The 19,431-nt window shown below is 44.9% G+C and overlaps 1 protein-coding gene across 4 annotated transcripts; it reads right to left on the reverse strand.

Moving 5' to 3' along the window:
• Positions 1 to 257: 257 nt before the first annotated feature.
• On the reverse strand, positions 258 to 10,386 carry LOC124015742 (zinc finger protein 281-like). Of its 4 annotated transcripts, XM_046331189.1 has the most exons (8): positions 10,195 to 10,386; positions 8,086 to 8,150; positions 7,523 to 7,982; positions 3,527 to 3,622; positions 3,185 to 3,311; positions 2,667 to 2,750; positions 2,377 to 2,495; positions 258 to 2,095 (listed from the first exon to the last, which is right to left on the reverse strand). In XM_046331189.1, exons 3-8 carry the CDS (start codon positions 7,928 to 7,930, stop codon positions 500 to 502), a joined length of 2,430 nt encoding a protein of 809 aa, XP_046187145.1. In that variant the 5' UTR covers positions 7,931 to 7,982; positions 8,086 to 8,150; positions 10,195 to 10,386; the 3' UTR covers positions 258 to 499. The 4 variants fall into 4 exon arrangements, with proteins under 4 accessions (XP_046187145.1, XP_046187144.1, XP_046187147.1 ...); XM_046331188.1 differs by lacking the exon at positions 8,086 to 8,150; XM_046331191.1 differs by lacking the exon at positions 8,086 to 8,150 and having other exon boundaries at positions 10,238 to 10,370.
• Between the last annotated feature and the right edge of the window lie 9,045 nt (positions 10,387 to 19,431).

Here is a 19,431-nt window from a genome sequence, read left to right on the forward strand (position 1 = left end):
CTGAGTAATACTTATCCTTGTAACAGACAATATCATTATTTATTTTTTGCTATTTCAGTTCTGGGCTATTTCCTGCCACCATCATTGTTATTCTCATTATTATGCTAGCTACAATTGTAAAGTTGATTGCTAAAACCCTTAAGCTCATGGGAGAAAAAAAAAACAAGTTCATTGCTACTCTGTTTGCTTTTCAAAAAAAGGTACTTTTCATTCTAACAATTAACGAGCAGACCAAAAATGACACAAGAAAAACAGACTAAATACATAGATATTTACTTAAAAAATATATCTTAAAAAATTGCATTTGAATAGTCCTTGAAGACCAGTCCTGGGGAGAGGGTTGAGGCATACACATAGCGGCAGTGTAATAATAATAATTAAAACTTCACTTAATAAAAATAAGAATAAAATAGGAGCACTCATTTTTTTTTAGAAAATAAAATTTAAAAAATGGACAAAACATGAAACTCCCAACAGGATGCTGTCCCCTCCCAGGCCCTTATCTGTAGCTTTGGCTTGTTGGGGTTTTGGAACCTGTACTTACTGCCTCATTGACGTCGGCTAACAAACTAGTATACCCTGAGAATTCGGAGACTGGTGTCCTTATCCTGTGGTCCACCTCCCCGCAAGAGTCAGCGTCGTACGACAAGGCGCCGCGGCCGGCCGACTTGAACTGGGATCCAAAGGCCTGGGCAAAGTTCTCGATCGTGTAGGAGCCCTTAGAGGGGTCCAGAGAAGCCAGGTTCTGCGAGTCCTTCTGGCTGCCCAGGTCAGACGGGTTGATCTGGTAGGAGGAGGGGGAAGAGGAGGAGTGTTGCTTCTCCATCTGGTCGGTGAGCTCCTGAGAAGGGGTAAGCTGCTGGTGGGTGGCAGGCTCCAGGCTGTTTAGGTGGAAGCTGTGCTGCGAAGAGGAGTCTGACAGCATTGCAAAGTGGGACTTTGGCACGGAGGAGGGCAGGGTGGGAGAGGCCACCGGCTGGCCGAAGCCACACTCCAGAGGGGATGTAGTGTACATGTGCTTGTCTGTAAAGAGTGGGTTGCGTTGGTGGGTGCTGGTGAAGGGCCCGGTAGCTGGAGGCCCGGGGCCCAGGGGGAAGCCTGTGTTATGGCTGGTGCGTTCCAGGGCCTGCAGCAAGAAGCGGGAGTACTCATGCATAATGACCGTCTTGTCTCCAGACGGGCTGGGAGAGTCTGCATCGTGGCTCAGGTCAGAGCCATCTGCTGAGACAGGGTGCAGCGCCACGTGCTGGTCACTGAGGTCAAAGTGCACATCGTGGTGTGAGCTGTCTGGTTTCTGGGTGTAGTGGTCCAGCAGGCTCTGCAGTACCTCGTCAGGGATCCCCGACCTGTCGTGCTTGTCCACGCCCATGGGGGAGGAGTCGAGCAGACTCAGGGGCGAGTCGCTGTCCATCACACCTGAGACCACCCCCTGGATAACCGACTGCTGGGATGACAGGTGACCAACGTTGACCTCATAATCGTTGGTGCTGCTCCCTGCCACCCCGGCCCCTGATGCTGCACTGTTGGCCGCGTTAAGGTAGCGTCTCTTCTTGAGGAACTGCATGGCATCATCATAGTTGCTGCTGGTGGGACCCGATTTGGCCTCAGAGCCCTGCAAGAGGCCCATCCCGACCATCCCCTCACCCTGCTCCATAGTGCCCTGCTTGGCCTGCCCCAAGCCCCCCTGGTCCAGGGCCTTACGGTTGGCCTTCTTGAAGGCCATCTTAGGGGCTCGGCTTTGATGCTCGTGGTGCATACTGGGCCCTGGCGGAGTGGACGAGGACACAGTGTGATTCTCCACGCTGTAGTCATGGAGACTGTAGCCTCCCGACGGCGCCCCGTGGATGTGTGCTTCGCCCAGCCCTCCTGCTTCAACCGGTCCCGCCGCTTTCTTCCTCTTGCGCTCCCCTCCCTCAGAGTTTTTGGACTTGCCCCTCTTCCGGACCGAGGCCCCAGTGTTTCCCTGAGTGATTCCGTAGCTGCCCTGCCCCATGTCCTCACAGCCCAGGTCCAACATCCCGGGCTCCAGACCCTTCTTTATGGCTTCTCCACAGGTTCGCTTGTGCTTGAGTAATCGGTCTGTCCTAGAAAAAAACTGCAGGGCAGAGAGACCATAAGTAGGGTACAGATTGTAAACAGTAGAATGGGATAGACATGACAACATTTCCATCCCGAGAAATATAACTTGTCAGGTCATGCCTCATGCCATAATGTAAGTGGGCATATTAGGATGCATTGTCCCCGAGGGGACATTTGTTTCAGCCATTCAAAAGTGCTGCTGCTTCCACAGGTTAAAAGCAGACATGCATCATAACCACCCCCCCCCCCAACACACATCAACCTATTTCAGTAGATTTCTCATGTGGAGGTCACTACCTGTTGGCAGGTCTCACATCTGTATGGCTTTTCTCCACTGTGGGTCCTCTTGTGTCTCTCCATGTGGTATTTCTGAATGAAGCGCATGTTACACTGGTCACAGCAAAAAGGCTTCTCTCCTGTAATGGGAAACATCACAGAAGATCTAAAGAAAAATAACCATCTACAAAACATAGGTTTGCTCATTGTGTCATCGAACTATTGGTGCACAAAGGTAATTGACTGTTTGCCTCTCACGCGTCATTAGTGTGCTTGACATGTGTGTGTGGGATGTATGACATGCCACTCACCGCTGTGGATCTTCTCGTGCCGCTGTAGTAGGTACTTCTGGATGAAACTCATGTTACACTGGCTGCACCTGAACGGCCTCTCACCTAAAGGAACACCACAGCCACACAGTCATGGTTACTAAGTTAAATCCTCTGTGTCTGCCTAGTCTATTCAAAACTAATACTGCACTGGTTTAATTTCAAGGTTTCCTACAGTGACTGAAAAACTAGGTTTTTCTAACCACACGATCTATTCCAAAAATTTCTGGAGATATTTTTGCTTTTATACTCTAGTGAGAAACTAACCGAGACCACACTGAATGCTAGAAATGAACAGACATTTTGATCAGTGGCCTAGGTACCCGTGTGAATGAGGACCTCTCATAACAATCATCTCATCTGTCTATTAAATTAAACACAAATACTAAACTTCTTTCATTTGTGAAAGTGAAAAATGTTCCCTCAAGATATAATTTTTAATTAAAAAACAAACAGATTAAAAATTAGCCTAATAGATCAGTCAGTAGGGTCCTGGGTACCTGTGTGGATGAGGACATGTCTGCGCAGGTGGTATGAGCTCCTGAAGGATGCGCTGCAGTGCTCACAGATGTGGAGCTTCCCGTTGGGCCACATGCTGCCACCATCTGCATCCAGCATCATTGATTGCTTTTGGACAAAAGAAGGTCAATTCAACTAACAAATGCAATTTAATTTATTTAATGCATGATCGTTTCACTGAAGATAGAAACTAAGTTCAGGAAAAAAAAGTACTTTGATGTAATGGATCCTAAACTATTGAAAAATGAATTATATCTAAATCAAGATAACTTGGGATGCATATCAAACACATACAACTTGAATAAAAAGGAAAGTTCACACACCTTAGGCTCTCCACGTTTCCTCCGGGGCTTGCTCTCTTCACCATTTGACCTTCGACCTCTCTTTCCTGAGGACTCCTTTCCTAACCGACTCGGCAGCTGGATGACAAAAGGGAGGCGCAGAGTGAGCACTTGAGAGAATGGGAAGGGCCTAGTTCAGTCACATAGCCGACATATTGCATGTGTACACAAGACAAAAACAGACTCATGCAGCATTTAGTGAAAGCTCATTTCAGCCATTGCAGAAGGCTGCCTTGGGGAAGTGCCAGAAGGTAGAGTAATAAACCACATATTTATGGTTCCCCCTGTGCATCTCTCCAGACAGTTAAGCAGTCCTTCAAATGGGAGAGCTGCTGTTAATTTAGGATGCATATCAAAATGGCCTATATAAAGGGAATAGGGTGTCATTTGAGAGACACATAGAATCCCATAGAAAAGGCCTATGCTTATTAACTAGCAACTCAAGTGTAAATACAGACTCATTAATATTCAGCATGTTCACCCACTATGAAGAGCAATCTTCAAACAAAAGGGTCTGTGGTTTAGGAAAGGGCCACTGGGATTTCAATTACACTTCCCAACACCATATGGATACTAAGAACATGGCTGTCTGAAATGGCATCCTATTTCCTATATAGTGCACTAATTTTGACCAACGGCCTATGGGCCCTGGTCAAAAGTCGGACACAGCCTATGAGTGTGGATGGGTGCATGTGAAATACGACGGAGCTCTCAAATATCAACCAATCATTGTATTAGATCAGGGGAAAAGCTAGCCAAAACAAACCCGTCTCATTTCCGCAACACAACGAGCGCAGGATCAGTGGGCTCAAAAATGTCTGCAGGCTCACATGCATGTCATTATCCTGAAAATAATAGCACCATTTGGTGCGCTCCGACTGCACTCCAAATGAAACTACTCATAATTTTAGTAGGGAATCGGCTTTTTGAGTGGAGAAAAATGATTGTCTCCTCAGTAATATAATCATACATGTGTATAGATAACGCAGTTAAATAAAAGGTTAAATAAATAAAACATCTCAAAGTTAATGTAATGTATTCTCTAAGATGTCCTTGGATAAACTAATAAACCATATTTAGTGAGCAGGAAATGATATGTCTAGCTTTTCAATGAGCATGCCAAGTGCTGCCTAGTAAACCTCTGGAGTCTGGCTATTGTTAGGCAGAGAGAGAGAGCATGTGTGTGTAAAGCCAATGTGTGAGTGCAAGCTCAAACAAGACGACCGTGTCCTTGCCAAGACCTTTCCATTCACACGGAGGCCCAATCTCAATCATTTTGAGAGGGACATATTTTGCATTTGATGCCTTATATTTAGGTCACCATTACTAAATCCTCCCTCTCCGCTGCCCCCACCCTTTCACACATTCACCCAATCCATCAGTCTTTGGTGAGATTGGGCTTGTAACATGGCCACACCCCAAAAGACAGGTGGACATCTGATCAACCAAACCCCCGGAGTAATTATTATTATTATTATTATTTTTTACTAATTGTAATGCTGCAGTAAATTAGACATTTCAATGGAGAACATCTTATTTTTTAACATAACAAAAGAGGGACATTTGGTGTGGGTCAAGGCCAGACACCATAGGCTGAAATTATATTTTTACATTTACCTATCAATTGAGATTTTTGGGTATTTTGAGAAATTTAATTTGATTATTTTTCAGAAATGTACATGTCAAACTAAACTCAGCAAAAAAAGAAACATTCCTTTATCAGGATCCTGACTTTCAAAAATCCTATTAACTTCAGATATTCATTGTAAATGGTTTAAACACCGTTTCCCATGCTTGTTCAATGAACCATAGACAATTAATGAACATGCACCTGTGGAACAGTCGTTAAAACACTAACAGCTTTCAGATGGTAGGCAATTAAGGTCAAAGTTCAAAAAACTTAGGACACTAAAGAGGCCTTGCTACCGACTCTGAAAAACACCAAAAGAAAGATGCCCAGGGTCCCTGCTAATCTGTGTAAATGTGCCTTGGGCATGCTGCAAGGAGGCATGAGGATTGCAGATGTGGCCAGGGCAATAAATTGCAATGTCCGTACAGTGAGAGACCTAAGACAGAGCTACAGGGAGACCAGACGGCCACTGATCATCCTTGCAGTGGCAGACCACGTGAAACAACACCTGAACAGGATCGGTTCATCCGAACATCAAACCTGCGGGACAGGTACAGGATGGCAACAACAACTGCCCGGGTTACACCAGGAATGAACAAACCCTCCATCAGCACTCAGACTGTCCGCAATAGGCTGAGAGAGGCTGGACTGGGTGCTTGTAGGCCTGTTGTAAGGTAGGTCCTCACCAGACATCACCGGCAACAACGTTGCCTATGGACAAAAACCCACCGTCACTGGACCAGACAGGACTGGCAAAAAGTGAGTCGCGGCTTTGTCTCACCAGAAGTGATGGTCGGATTCGCATTTATCGTCGAAGGAATGAGCGTTACACCGAGGCCTGTACTCTGGAGCGGGATCGATTTGGAGGCGGAGGGTCCATCATGGTCTGGGCCGGTGTGTCACAGCATCATCGGACTGAGCTTGTTGTCATTGCAGGCAATCTCAAAGCTGTGTGTTACAGGGAAGACATCCTCCTCCCTCATGTGGTACCCTTCCTGCAGGCTCATCCTGACATGACCCTCCAGCATGACAATGCCACCAGCCATACTGCTCGATCCGTGCATGATTTCCTGCAAGACAGAAATGCCAGTGTTCTGCCATGGCCAGCGAAGAGCCCGGATCTCAATCCCACGGAGCACGTCTGGGACCTGTTGGATTGGATGGTGAGGGCTAGGGCCATTCCCTCCAGAAATGTCCGGGAACTTGCAGGTGCCTTGGTGGAAGAGTGGGGTAACATCTCACAGCAAGAACTGGCAAATCTGGGACAGTCCATGAGATGCACTGCAGTACGTAATGCAGCTGGTGGCCACACTAGATACTGTTACTTTTGACCCGCCCCCCCTTGTCTGTTGTTGAATCTTGTTATGTTCATACAAATATTTACATGTTAAGTTTGCTGAAAATAAACGCAGTTGACAGTGAGGGGACATTTCTTTTTTTGCTGAATTTAGATAAATGGATATTTTCTTTAGTTTATCATACTAGTCATCAACATAATTCATTTTAACCACTTTAAAATGCACATAATCATTTCAAAGCTCACTACATTGAATTACACAATTTAAAAGTACATTTCATAGAGAATGTTACAAACTGGTCTATTTAGTAACTTACTTTGGAGATGGTGATTGGGTTTAAATAGGTGTTTGACAGCCTAATTTCACTGTACTTTTCTTCAACTGCCATTTACTGAAAGTCAGACCCTTCCCACATGCCAACCAACTCATTTTCCTCAGCTTCAGAAGCATCTGGCTTCACCAAATTCTGTATGGTTATGCTTAGGTACAGACTTGCCCAGAGGAATTTTTTTTCTTCTGGGTAAGATCTTGTTGGGAAACATTTGCCAAAAAAGCTTTTTACCTATATATATATATGTCTTTAGTATTTTACAGATAGAAAGATGAAAAAGTATTTACCCACAATTTGCTCTGGACAAGTCCGGTCATGGAGTGTTAAAATGAAACCAAAATATTTAGGCTGACTTCATCCAGTGTCCAGAAAAATGAATTTGCGTGATATGCAATCATGTGCATATTTAATGATATATTGCCCAATTTGCATATTTAAATAAAATATGTATGAAAATGTGTAATACCAAAAAGTAATTTGTCTACATTCAGATTTTTTTATTTAAAAAAAATCCCTATTATGGTGTGGTGCCTTGCCTTGAATTCTCTGGTTTAAAAGAACATTACAGTCAGGTTTCCCAGAAACAGATTAAGTTTAGTCCTGGACTAAAAAGCTATTTCAATGGAGAATCTCTGTTGAGAAGGCTTTTTAATCCACAACTAGGCTTTGTGTGTGTGGGAAACCAGCCCTCTAAGTATTGATGTGTCAGAAGGCCTTACGTTGCCTAGGCTAAGGTCATGCACCAGCAGATTCTGGTGGTTGCCCATGGACACCTCCAGGAGCTCGGTGCTCTTCCCCAGGCCTCCAGGGTACAGCGGCTGACGGTAGTCATGTTCTGTCATCTTCTCCTGCTTGATGTCCATAGCATGGACATAGTCCCCCACCCCGCCATACTCCACCAGGCCGCCCACCCCAGCCATGCTGCAGTCTGGAGAGTCCCGCTCCTTCTTCAGAATCATCTCGTGAGGGCCTGGCAGGTCCTGCATAACAGACTGGGTGGCCAGCCGGGTGAAGCTGGTCACTGGGGGCAGGTGACTGAACATGATCATGCCAGGGGAGAAGTTGGAGTCCATGCTCCCATTGGAGCGCAGGAAGTCATTACCTAGTTTGTCTTGAATGATGCTCATGATGAACTTGGTGGTGTGCAGGTTCAACTAATGGGAGCCAACCAGAACCATCCTGGGAAAGAAAGAGCAGATGCTGAAGTACAATGCAACTTTATTGTCCATACGTTATAGTGAACGGAAATGTGTATTCTGCTCTAAAAATGTGTTTCTCCCACCAGATAGCACATGTCGCACAGACACAGCGGAGGTGAGAGCAGGGTGAAGCTGCAGTGAAGCACTCCTGGATGAGTGGAAAAGAAACATTAACATCTGGGTGGCCTTTCCATCAGTGATATATGATGGTTTGTTTTTGGTTTACATGTGCTGCTGACACCAACTCACATGAAATAAATGAACTGTCCAGACAGACATTGACTGGATGGGCAGCATTCTTACAATGGGCTGTCCCTGAGGAATCAGTTTCATGCCCGCTGATCTCCCAAACAACTGCTTAGCCAGATTAATAATAAGGGTTTGTGGGTCAACAACAAACAGCCACGGTCTGGAGTCTGACTTGTGTGAATTATGGTACCCTAAAAACAGGCTATTTTTTTTAAAAAGTCTTCAGTCAACCTCAGATGTAGTTGAATTAACCTGGGTAAAAGGTATAGACTACAATATGTTAAACCCTGACGTCCTATGAGAGAGCGGAATAAACCTGAATCGGCGTGTTAATCCGTCATCCTATTTGAGGACTAGGCTAATTAACTAAAAAAGGCAACAACCCAGTTAGGTTATACAGGTAAAGGGAAGGTCCATTTCTGTATTTTAATCTGTCACTACAGGTCGTCATCATCATAGGACACCCATCAAACATGGGCTTTAAAGTTAAAGAACCAAGCAAGAGTAGCCAGTACTAGCCACTGAAATACTATCAAGAAACAAAATAAAACTGATAACATGGGTATACTGCAAAACGTTGGCTGTTTAATATACTTGCCTATAGCTACAGGAAGATTAGGTTGATCTCACAAAATTAACACTATTCTAAATGACCATCATAACATGACATTTGAGATGACTGAGGTTAGTCATGTCTCAGCTGGTGTGCTATTTTACAAATGTAACGAGGATTCCAAAAGGCAAAATCAAAATGGAGTTTTTGGAATAAGAAGAACAACATCATCCAAACCAGTGCATCACCCCGAGGAAGATATCAGTGTCACTGATAGCTTAACTCGGTAAAATAGCGATAACAAAATATAAACAGCAATTTCATAATTTAACATTGTCCAGACTACCATTACCTAGCTAGTTTATTGTATTCAATTGAATTACTTTACAATAGTGTGTTTTTATTGACAAAACACATTTAATTTGAATAGCTTCAGATTTCACGTGTAACTTAATCGTGTCTATGAACTTCATTGTCTCCACCAGCATAGCTAGCCTAGCTCGATTGCAATTGCATTGGATGAAACTTGCTAGCATGCTGATACCAAATAAAGCTAACAGCTAGCCAACAGATGCATATGTAACATGCTACAGTAAAATTGTATCTATTGTAAGAAAGCGTTAGTTGAAAATTAAAACTAATTCAGTGGTTAAAAAAAAGAAAGTAATGACGTAGACGGCAAATCGGTTCCCAGTGCTAAACTGTGATTTATTCATGGAGTGTCACTCACTTGGGCTAGAAAGACCGCTAGCTAGCTGCTAACGTCTTGGCTAGCCACCAAGCAATTAGCCACTTGGCTAACCAGCCTGCCAGGCCCTTTGTGATGCAGGATCATGCAATAATTAGCTAATATGGCCATCAGCAGAGAACAGTAATACTCGGTAAAAATTAAATTAAGACCATATAATTAATTTAATATTACACCAACCATGTGAGGATCTGCCGTTCTCGCCTGACGTAGTCCTACATCGATTCCAAGGTATGGAATTAATTCTAAAATAATTTTGATTGACAAACTTGCGTGTCGGCGTATGCACGCGCAAGAGATTTTAGACAACACGGTGTGTCGTCATTCGTCAACATATTGTGAGCGCTTAGTTTTCATTTTCCGGTTCTAAAATACATAATACCTGGCTAACTAATTAAACCAGTTGATATAAACTACTTGAACCTCTAACAGGCATTGGGTGAGGACTGAAATAAACCATAACTGAGCATACGTGCGACGTACCCATAACAAATGGCCCATGCAACTCAAGCGAACAATTGATGATGCTCGGCTCCAGCAACGGTATGCTATCTAGCTTTGCGCTTTGTTGTCTGTCCCACACTCTTGCCTGAGTTTCACATATTTAAACTCGCCCAAAATATATATTTCCTTTTGTCTTACCAGTACATGACCACCAATAGCTCTTTCGGCTGGTTTATTTCACCTTTGGTCGTCCGTTTAAATCTTTAGAGCCCAAACATTGTTCTCCCGCAGTGGCTGTATTCCTTCATTTTGTCTCAGCGCGGTGAATTATGGGTACAGCGGACGGGTCCTGCGAAGAGTCACAGACAGACTCTTGATCCGGGAGCACTGGACCGGGAATTAACACGCAGTGCGGGGACATATGCGTTATAACACATTTTGAACGACATTGTTGCCTACGTACACCAAATTCAACAGAAATATAAGTGTCATTTGCATAACTGAAGGTGCTGTGCCATTTCATTAATTGTATGTTTGTTAGCATAATTGATAGGCCTAATGCCTTTTAACTACCTAAACCAGACTAATAATCAGATTAAATTTAGAATACAAAAATTGAATGTTATGAAAACGCTATTATCAGTTTATAAAAGGGTGTGTGATTGGTTGTAGTTGCATATGTGTAAATCAAATATGCAAGACACTGAAATAATAATGTGCAATGTTCCAGGACACCCATTGATTCTTGTAGAATATTGCATGCCTTGGGAATTAGTACAACTGTCTATCATAAACCAACATCTTAGGTTGCATTACTCCATTCGTTGTTTATCCTATGTTCTACCAAACAAAATGGTAGGGTCAGGCTTTTGAAATTACAGATTGGGAATGTAACATTTAGGGTAGACTATGCATCCACAATATCTAATGAGTTATTTCCTGAAACCTAGGTAAAAAGAAGTCTGACAGTGTGAATAATGGTTTCTTAAAATTATGTTCCAGCCTTGAGGATATTTTGCCTCCCTCATTGTGTACACGTTTCAAAACTGTGACTGTCCCCCTGGGTCCCAATTACTGAAGAAATAGGACACCTCACCAGCTCTTAAAAGTGTACATTGACAGAGCTATGCTATTCAATGACACTGTGCTGCATGAATATTGTGCCATATATAGCACAAAGTAAATACATTCCTGAAATAGCTTCGGACTAATTAGTCACAATGGTCAAATCTCCTGTGAAGAGAGTGACCCTTAAAAACAAGTAAAATAAAATAAGAAAAGAGAATGAGAGAGGGAACAAGAATAGCCTACTAACAACAAACGTCGAACGAGCCAAGGGAAGAACAATCATTAGAGACATTCTCTGAAGTGATGCAGAATCTCTGAATTGGATATGAATAAGAGCCACATTCATTCACATGTGTGAATGAATGTCTATATATCTCACCACCACTCATCAGACTTTATCCCCCGTTTCCTCTGGTCTCAGCTGCACTCCTAATTGCCTGTGTTAACAACCCAATTAATTCAGAGGAGAGCATAATTGAAATGGAGACGGTATGAGTTAATGCAGAGGGTCAGTGGCCTGCCTTTTCATGTGTGCCCCACTGCCCTCCCCCGTCTTCTTAATATATTCCTGATAACAACCCATAATGCTGACAGCAGCTGTATATGTCAAACCACTTCTCATCTCAAAGCGATTAAATATGCATTAGGACTTCTCTAATCATCAAATTCAGCTGTGTGACACAATGCTAGGCTGGGGTGCATATGGCTGCTGTGCAGAGATCTATGGGATGATCAGAGAATAGATGGTGAGAATGTACATTTATGGCCATAGATTAAGCATTCCTCTCCATTAAACAGAAAATTCATCATTCATGCATAGCAAGACACCTCTTTAACAGTATTAACATACGCTACGACCACATACTGATATTATATTGGGATTAAGACCAGTGGTCTAGTGGAGGATAACCACATGTAAATGCAGTTTACCCACCTTTTTTATGCTCAACGGTTTACCCAACCTTTGCGGAAGAATGCATTGAAAGATATAGGAAGCTTTACTTTTCAGATTTCACCCACCTAATATTTTAACACTAAATCTCTGAGAGGAGGATGTTACTTGGACACCTATACACCATTTCAAATATTCCAAATGCGTCCACTAATTCCATCTATGTGTTGGTGCATTTTGTTCTACTTGATTCTAATTATATTGTATTGAATTTAGCCTCTCTCCCTCCAGACAGATGATCTTGGCTGGCAGCCCGGTGGACTGTCTCCTGCTCTCTGGCTGACTACTTCTGGCTAAGGTTTTTATCTCTCTCTCTCTCTCTCTCTCTCTCTCTCTCTCTCTCTCTCTCTCTCTCTCTCTCTCTCTCTCTCTCTCTCACTCACTCACTCACTCACTCACTCACTCACTCACTCACTCACTCACTCACTCACTCACTCACTCACTCACTCACTCACTCACTCACTCACTCACTCACTCACTCACTCACTCACTCACTCACTCACTCACTCACTCACTCAACTCACTCAACTCACTCAACTCACTCACACACAGGACCACAATCTTTGAAAAAACGGTTCCAAAAGGGTCCTTTGGCTGTCCCCATATGGGAACCCTTTTTGGCTCCAGGTAGAACCCTTTGTGGAGAGGGTCCTACATGGAACCCAAAAGGGTTATCAGTGGTGTAAAGTATTTAAGTAAAAATACTTTAAACTACTACATAAGTCTTTTTTTGGGTATACCTTACTATTTTGGGTGTTCCTTACCTTACTATACCTTACTATTCATGTTTTTGACTACTTTTACTTTGATCTTGTACTCCATACATTTTCCTTTACACCCAAAAGTACTCGTTACATTTTGAATGCTTAGCTGGACAGAAATATGGTCCATTCCACGCACTTATCAACAGAACATCCCTGGTCATCCCTACTGCCTCTGATCTGGTGGGCTCACTAAACACACATTTCATTTGTAAAAGATGTCTGAATGTTGGAGTGTTACTCTGGCTATCCTTACATTTAAAAATCAAGAACATTTTGCTGTCTGGTTTGCATAATATAAGGAATTAGAAATTATTTATACTTTTACTTTTGATATTTTTAGTAATTACATTTACTTTTGATTCTAAAGTATATTTTAAACCAAATACTTTTAGACTTAAACTCAGGTAGAATTTTTTCAATGTTCTAATGAGGTAGCTTTTCTTTTACTCAAGTATGACAATTCTGTACTTTTTCCACCACTGAAGGTCATACCTGGAACCACAAAGGGTTCTTCAAAGGGTTATTTTATGGGGACAGGCAAAGAACCCTTGGGGACAGGCAAAGAACCCTTTCAGGTTCTAGCACCTTCTTTTCGAATAGTTTAGTTGCTGGGATTTTTTTGTCTTTACATTCTGTAGATCTAATAGCTGATTGGAGGTTAACTTTACAGTAATACTATTGGTCAACAACTCAGATTTTGAATCCAAACAACTCAGATGTTATAAAGGGGTCTTGGATTCATTGTCTCCTTTTCTTTGTTCCTGATCTGCGCTTTTGAGATACACTCTTCTTTCTGTCCTTCCCTAGGACTCTTGGGGGCATGGCCTTTCAGGCAATGACTTCTCTCTGTCCTTCCCTAGGACTCTTGGGGGCATGGCCTTTCAGGCAATGACTTCTCTCTGTCCTTCCCTAGGACTCTTGGGGGCATGGCCTTTCAGGCAATGACTTCTCTCTGTCCTTCCCTAGGACTCTTGGGGGCATGGCCTTTCAGGCAATGACTTCTCTCTGTCCTTCCCTAGGACTCTTGGGGGCATGGCCTTTCAGGCAATGACTTCTCTCTCTCTCCCCCTCTCTGATCATGCCTAGGATAATGCCTTGTAATGGTTGTTAATGCTTTGTAACTTAATTAAGCTTCATGCATTGTAAAATGTATCGTTCATTTTACAATGATATTAAATCTATTTGCCTTTAGAATTATATTCTCAGACCTTTCTTGACCTTTCTATTACTGTAACTCATCAATAGTCTCTTGCACATTGCTAAATCATATTAATGGAGTCAGATATTCAGTTTAGTATTCAGTTTAATAGACTTTGAAACATACAAATAATGTAGTTCTTAATATATGTAGTTCTTTATATATACACAGTTGAAGTCGGAAGTTTACATACACCTTAGCTAAATAAATTTAAACTCAGTTTTTCACAATTCCTGACATTACATTTTTTAAAAAATTATTATTTTATTTTATTTTAGATTTTTCCTTTATTTAACTAGGCAAGTCAGTTAAGAACAAATTCTTATTTTCAATGACGGCTTGGGAACAGTGGCTTAACTGCCTTGTTCAGAGGCAGAACGACAGATTTGTACCTTGTCAGCTCGGGACATTTAATCCGAAAAAAAAATACCTGTTTTAGGGCAGTTAGGATCACCACTTTATTTTAAGAATGCGAAATGTCAGAATAATAGTAGAGAGAATGATTTATTTCAGCTTTTATTTCTTTCATCACATTCCCAGTGGGTCAGAATGTCATGCAGGTGAATGAGGACCCAAAAGCGACTTGGCGAAAACAGAGTCTTTAATCCAGTAAAGCAACTTTACAATCAAAAGGCATAATACTACTCGTAATGACGAGAACAGACTGGAGACTTGATCAAGAATTGCAGGTTGCCTCGGGAAGGCACTTGAACGTAGCAGACTCAGACACCTGCTCACCACGCAGCATCTGAGGGAAACACGACACGACAGGGCAATACATAGACACAGCACGGTGAACAATAGACAAGGATCCGACAGGACAGGAACGGAAAACAAGGGAAGAAATAGGGACTCTAATCAGGGGAAAAGATAAGGAACAGGTGTGGGAAGACTAAATGATTGATTAGGGGAATAGGAACAGCTGGGAGCAGGAACGGAACGATAGAGAGAAGAGAGAGAGGAAGGGAGAGAGAAAAAGGGGAACAAACCTAAAAAGACCGGCAGGGGGGAAATGAACAGAAGGGAAAGCATAATGACAAGACAATCTAAGACAAAACATGACAGTACCCCCCCACTCACCGAGCGCCTCCTGGCGCACTCGAGGAGGAATCCTGGCGGCAACGGAGGAAATCATCAATGAGTGAACGGTCCAGCACGTCCCGAGACGGAACCCAACTCCTCTCCTCAGGACCGTAACCCTCCCAATCCACTAAGTATTGGTGACCCCGTCCCCGAGAACGCATGTCCATGATCCTACGTACCTTGTAAATAGGTGCGCTCTCGACAAGGACGGGAGGGGGGGAGGGAAGACGAACGGGGGTGCGAAGAAAGGGCTTGACACAGGAAACATGGAAGACAGGATGGACGCGACGAAGATGTCGCGGAAGAAGCAGTCGCACAGCGACAGGATTGACGACCTGGGAGACACGGAACGGACCAATGAACCGCGGAGTCAACTTACGAGAAGCTGTCGTAAGAGGAAGGTTGCGAGTGGAAAGCCACACTCTCTGGCCGCAACAATACCTAGGACTCTTAATCCTTCGTTTATTGGCGGCTCTCACAGTCTGTGCCCTGTAACGGCAAAGTGCAGACCTCACCCTCCTCCAGGTGCGCTCACAACGTTGGACAAACGCTTGAGCGGAGGGAACGCTGGACTCGGCAAGCTGGGATGAGAACAGAGGAGGCTGGTAACCCAGACTACTCTGAAACGGAGATAACCCGGTAGCAGACGAAGGAAGCGAGTTGTGAGCGTATTCTGCCCAGGGAGCTGTTCTGCCCAAGACGCAGGGTTTCTGAAAGAAAGGCTGCGTAGTATGCGACCAATCGTCTGATTGGCCCTCTCTGCTTGACCGTTAGACTGGGGATGAAACCCGGAAGAGAGACTGACGGACGCACCAATCAAACGACAGAACTCCCTCCAAAACTGTGACGTGAATTGCGGGCCTCTGTCTGAAACGGCGTCTAACGGGAGGCCATGAATTCTGAACACATTCTCGATGATGATTTGTGCCGTCTCCTTAGCGGAAGGAAGTTTAGCGAGGGGAATGAAATGTGCCGCCTTAGAGAACCTATCGACAACCGTAAGAATCACAGTCTTCCCCGCAGACAAAGGCAGACCGGTAATGAAGTCTAGGGCGATGTGAGACCATGGTCGAGAAGGAATGGGGAGCGGTCTGAGACGACCGGCAGGAGGAGAGTTACCCGACTTAGTCTGCGCGCAGTCCGAACAAGCAGCCACGAAACGGCGCGTGTCACGCTCCTGAGTCGGCCACCAAAAGCGCTGGCGAATAGACGCAAGAGTGCCTCGAACACCGGGATGACCAGCTAACTTGGCAGAGTGAGCCCACTGAAGAACAGCCAGACGAGTGGAAACAGGAACGAAAAGGAGGTTACTAGGACAAGCGCGCGGCGACGCAGTGTGCGTGAGTGCTTGCTTAACCTGTCTTTCAATTCCCCAGACTGTCAACCCGACAACACGCCCATAAGGAAGAATCCCCTCGGGATCAGTAGAAGCCACAGAAGAACTAAACAGACGGGATAAGGCATCAGGCTTGGTGTTTTTGCTACCCGGACGGTAAGAAATCACAAACTCGAAACGAGCGAAAAACAACGCCCAACGAGCTTGACGGGCATTAAGTCGTTTGGCAGAACGGATGTACTCAAGGTTCTTATGGTCTGTCCAAACGACAAAAGGAACGGTCGCCCCCTCCAACCACTGTCGCCATTCGCCTAGGGCTAAGCGGATGGCGAGCAGTTCGCGGTTACCCACATCATAGTTGCGTTCAGATGGCGACAGGCGATGAGAAAAATAAGCGCAAGGATGAACCTTATCGTCAGACTGGAAGCGCTGGGATAGAATGGCTCCCACGCCTACCTCTGAAGCGTCAACCTCGACAATGAATTGTCTAGTGACGTCAGGAGTAACGAGGATAGGAGCGGACGTAAAACGTTCTTTTAGAAGATCAAAAGCTCCCTGGGCGGAACCGGACCACTTAAAACACGTCTTGACAGAAGTAAGAGCTGTGAGAGGGGCAGCAACTTGACCGAAATTACGAATGAAACGCCGATAGAAATTAGCGAAACCTAGAAAGCGCTGCAACTCGACACGTGACCTTGGAACGGGCCAATCACTGACAGCTTGGACCTTAGCGGAATCCATCTGAATGCCTTCAGCGGAAATAACGGAACCGAGAAAAGTAACGGAGGAGACATGAAAAGAGCACTTCTCAGCCTTCACGTAGAGACAATTCTCTAAAAGGCGCTGTAGAACACGTCGAACGTGCTGAACATGAATCTCGAGTGATGGTGAAAAAATCAGGATATCGTCAAGATAGACAAAAACAAAGATGTTCAGCATGTCTCTCAGAACATCATTAACTAATGCCTGAAAAACAGCTGGCGCATTGGCGAGACCAAACGGCAGAACCCGGTACTCAAAATGCCCTAACGGAGTGTTAAACGCCGTTTTCCACTCGTCCCCCTCTCTGATGCGCACGAGATGGTAAGCGTTACGAAGGTCCAACTTAGTAAAGCACCTGGCTCCCTGCAGAATCTCGAAGGCTGATGACATAAGGGGAAGCGGATAACGATTCTTAACCGTTATGTCATTCAGCCCTCGATAATCCACGCAGGGGCGCAGAGTACCGTCCTTTTTCTTAACAAAAAGAACCCCGCCCCGGCCGGAGAGGAAGAAGGCACTATGGTACCGGCGTCAAGAGACACAGATAAATAATCCTCGAGAGCCTTACGTTCGGGAGCCGACAGAGAGTATAGTCTACCCCGAGGAGGAGTGGTCCCCGGAAGGAGATCAATACTACAATCATACGACCGGTGAGGAGGAAGGGAGTTGGGCTCGGGACCGACTGAAGACCGTGCACAGATCATGATATTCCTCCGGCACTCCTGTCAAATCGCCAGGTTCCTCCTGAGAAGTGGGGACAGAAGAAATGGGAGGGATGGCAGACATTAAACACTTCACATGACAAGAAACGTTCCAGGATAGGATAGAATTACTAGACCAATTAATAGAAGGATTATGACATACTAGCCAGGGATGACCCAAAACAACAGGTGTAAAAGGTGAACGAAAAATCAAAAAAGAAATAGTCTCACTGTGGTTACCAGATACTGTGAGAGTTAAAGGTAGTGTCTCAAATCTGATACTGGGAAGATGACTACCATCTAAGGCAAACATGGGCGTAGGCTTGTCTAACTGTCTGAAAGGAATGTCATGTTTCCGAGCCCATGCTTCGTCCATGAAACAACCCTCAGCCCCAGAGTCAATCAAGGCACTGCATGTAGCACCCGAACCGGTCCAGCGTAGATGGACCGACATAGTAGTACAGGATCTAGATGAAGAGACCTGAGTAGTAGCGCTCACCAGTAGCCCTCCGCTTACTGATGAGCTCTGGCCTTTTACTGGACATGAATTGACAAAATGTCCATCAAATCCGCAATAGAGGCACAGGCGGTTGGTGATCCTCCGTTCCCTCTCCTTAGTCGAGATGCGAATACCTCCCAGCTGCATGGGCTCAGTCTCTGAGCCAGAGGAGGGAGATGGTTGCGATGCGGAGCAGGGAAACACCGTTGACGCGAGCTCTCTTCCACGAGCTTGGTGACGAAGATCTACCCGTCGTTCTATGCGGATGGCGAGAGCAATCAAAGAGTCCACACTGGAAGGAACCTCCCGAGAGAGAATCTCATCTTTGACCACTGCGTGGAGTCCCTCCAGAAAACGAGCGAGCAGCGCCGGCTCGTTCCAGTCACTAGAGGCAGCAAGAGTGCGAAACTCTATAGAGTAATCCGTTATGGATCGATCACCTTGGCATAGGGAAGCCAGGGCCCTAGAAGCCTCCCTACCAAATCTGAACGGTCAAAAACCCGAATCATCTCCTCTTTAAAGTTCTGGTAATTGTTTGAACAATCAGCCCTTGCCTCCCAGATAGCTGTGCCCCACTCTCGAGCCCGGCCAGTAAGGAGTGAAATGACGTAAGCAACCCGAGCTCTCTCTCTAGAGTATGTGTTGGGTTGGAGAGAGAACACAATATCACACTGGGTGAGAAAGGAGCGGCACTCCGTGGGCTGCCCGGAGTAGCAAGGTGGGTTATTAACCCTAGGTTCCGGAGGCTCGGCAGGCCAGGAAGTAACAGGTGGCACGAGACGAAGACTCTGGAACTGTCCAGAGAGGTCGGAAACCTGAGCGGCCAGGTTCTCCACGGCATGGCGAGCAGCAGACAATTCCTGCTCGTGTCTGCCGAGCATGGCTCCTTGGATCTCGACGGCAGTGTTACGAGCGTCTGTAGTCGCTGGGTCCATTCTTTGGTCGGATCCTTCTGTCATGCAGGTGAATGAGGACCCAAAAGCGACTTGGCGAAAACAGAGTCTTTAATCCAGTAAAGCAACTTTACAATCAAAAGGCATAATACTACTCGTAATGACGAGAACAGACTGGA

The sequence above is a fragment of the Oncorhynchus gorbuscha genome, linkage group LG26, assembly GCF_021184085.1.
Source record: "Oncorhynchus gorbuscha isolate QuinsamMale2020 ecotype Even-year linkage group LG26, OgorEven_v1.0, whole genome shotgun sequence".
Taxonomy (NCBI): Eukaryota; Metazoa; Chordata; class Actinopteri; order Salmoniformes; family Salmonidae; genus Oncorhynchus; species Oncorhynchus gorbuscha.

What these genes read in the sequence shown, in the direction of transcription:
- LOC124015742 (XM_046331188.1), bottom strand. Translation starts at nt 7,930, where the DNA reads ATGAGCATCATTCAAGACAAACTAGGTAATGACTTCCTGCGCTCCAAT. An exon ending in GGAAACGTGGAGAGCCTAAG is followed by an intron (nt 3,312 to 3,526) that starts GTGTGTGAACTT and finishes TTTGTCCAAAAG; the next exon opens with CAATCAATGATGCTGGATGC. An exon ending in GCACGAGAAGATCCACAGCG is followed by an intron (nt 2,496 to 2,666) that starts GTGAGTGGCATG and finishes TTCCCATTACAG; the next exon opens with GAGAGAAGCCTTTTTGCTGT.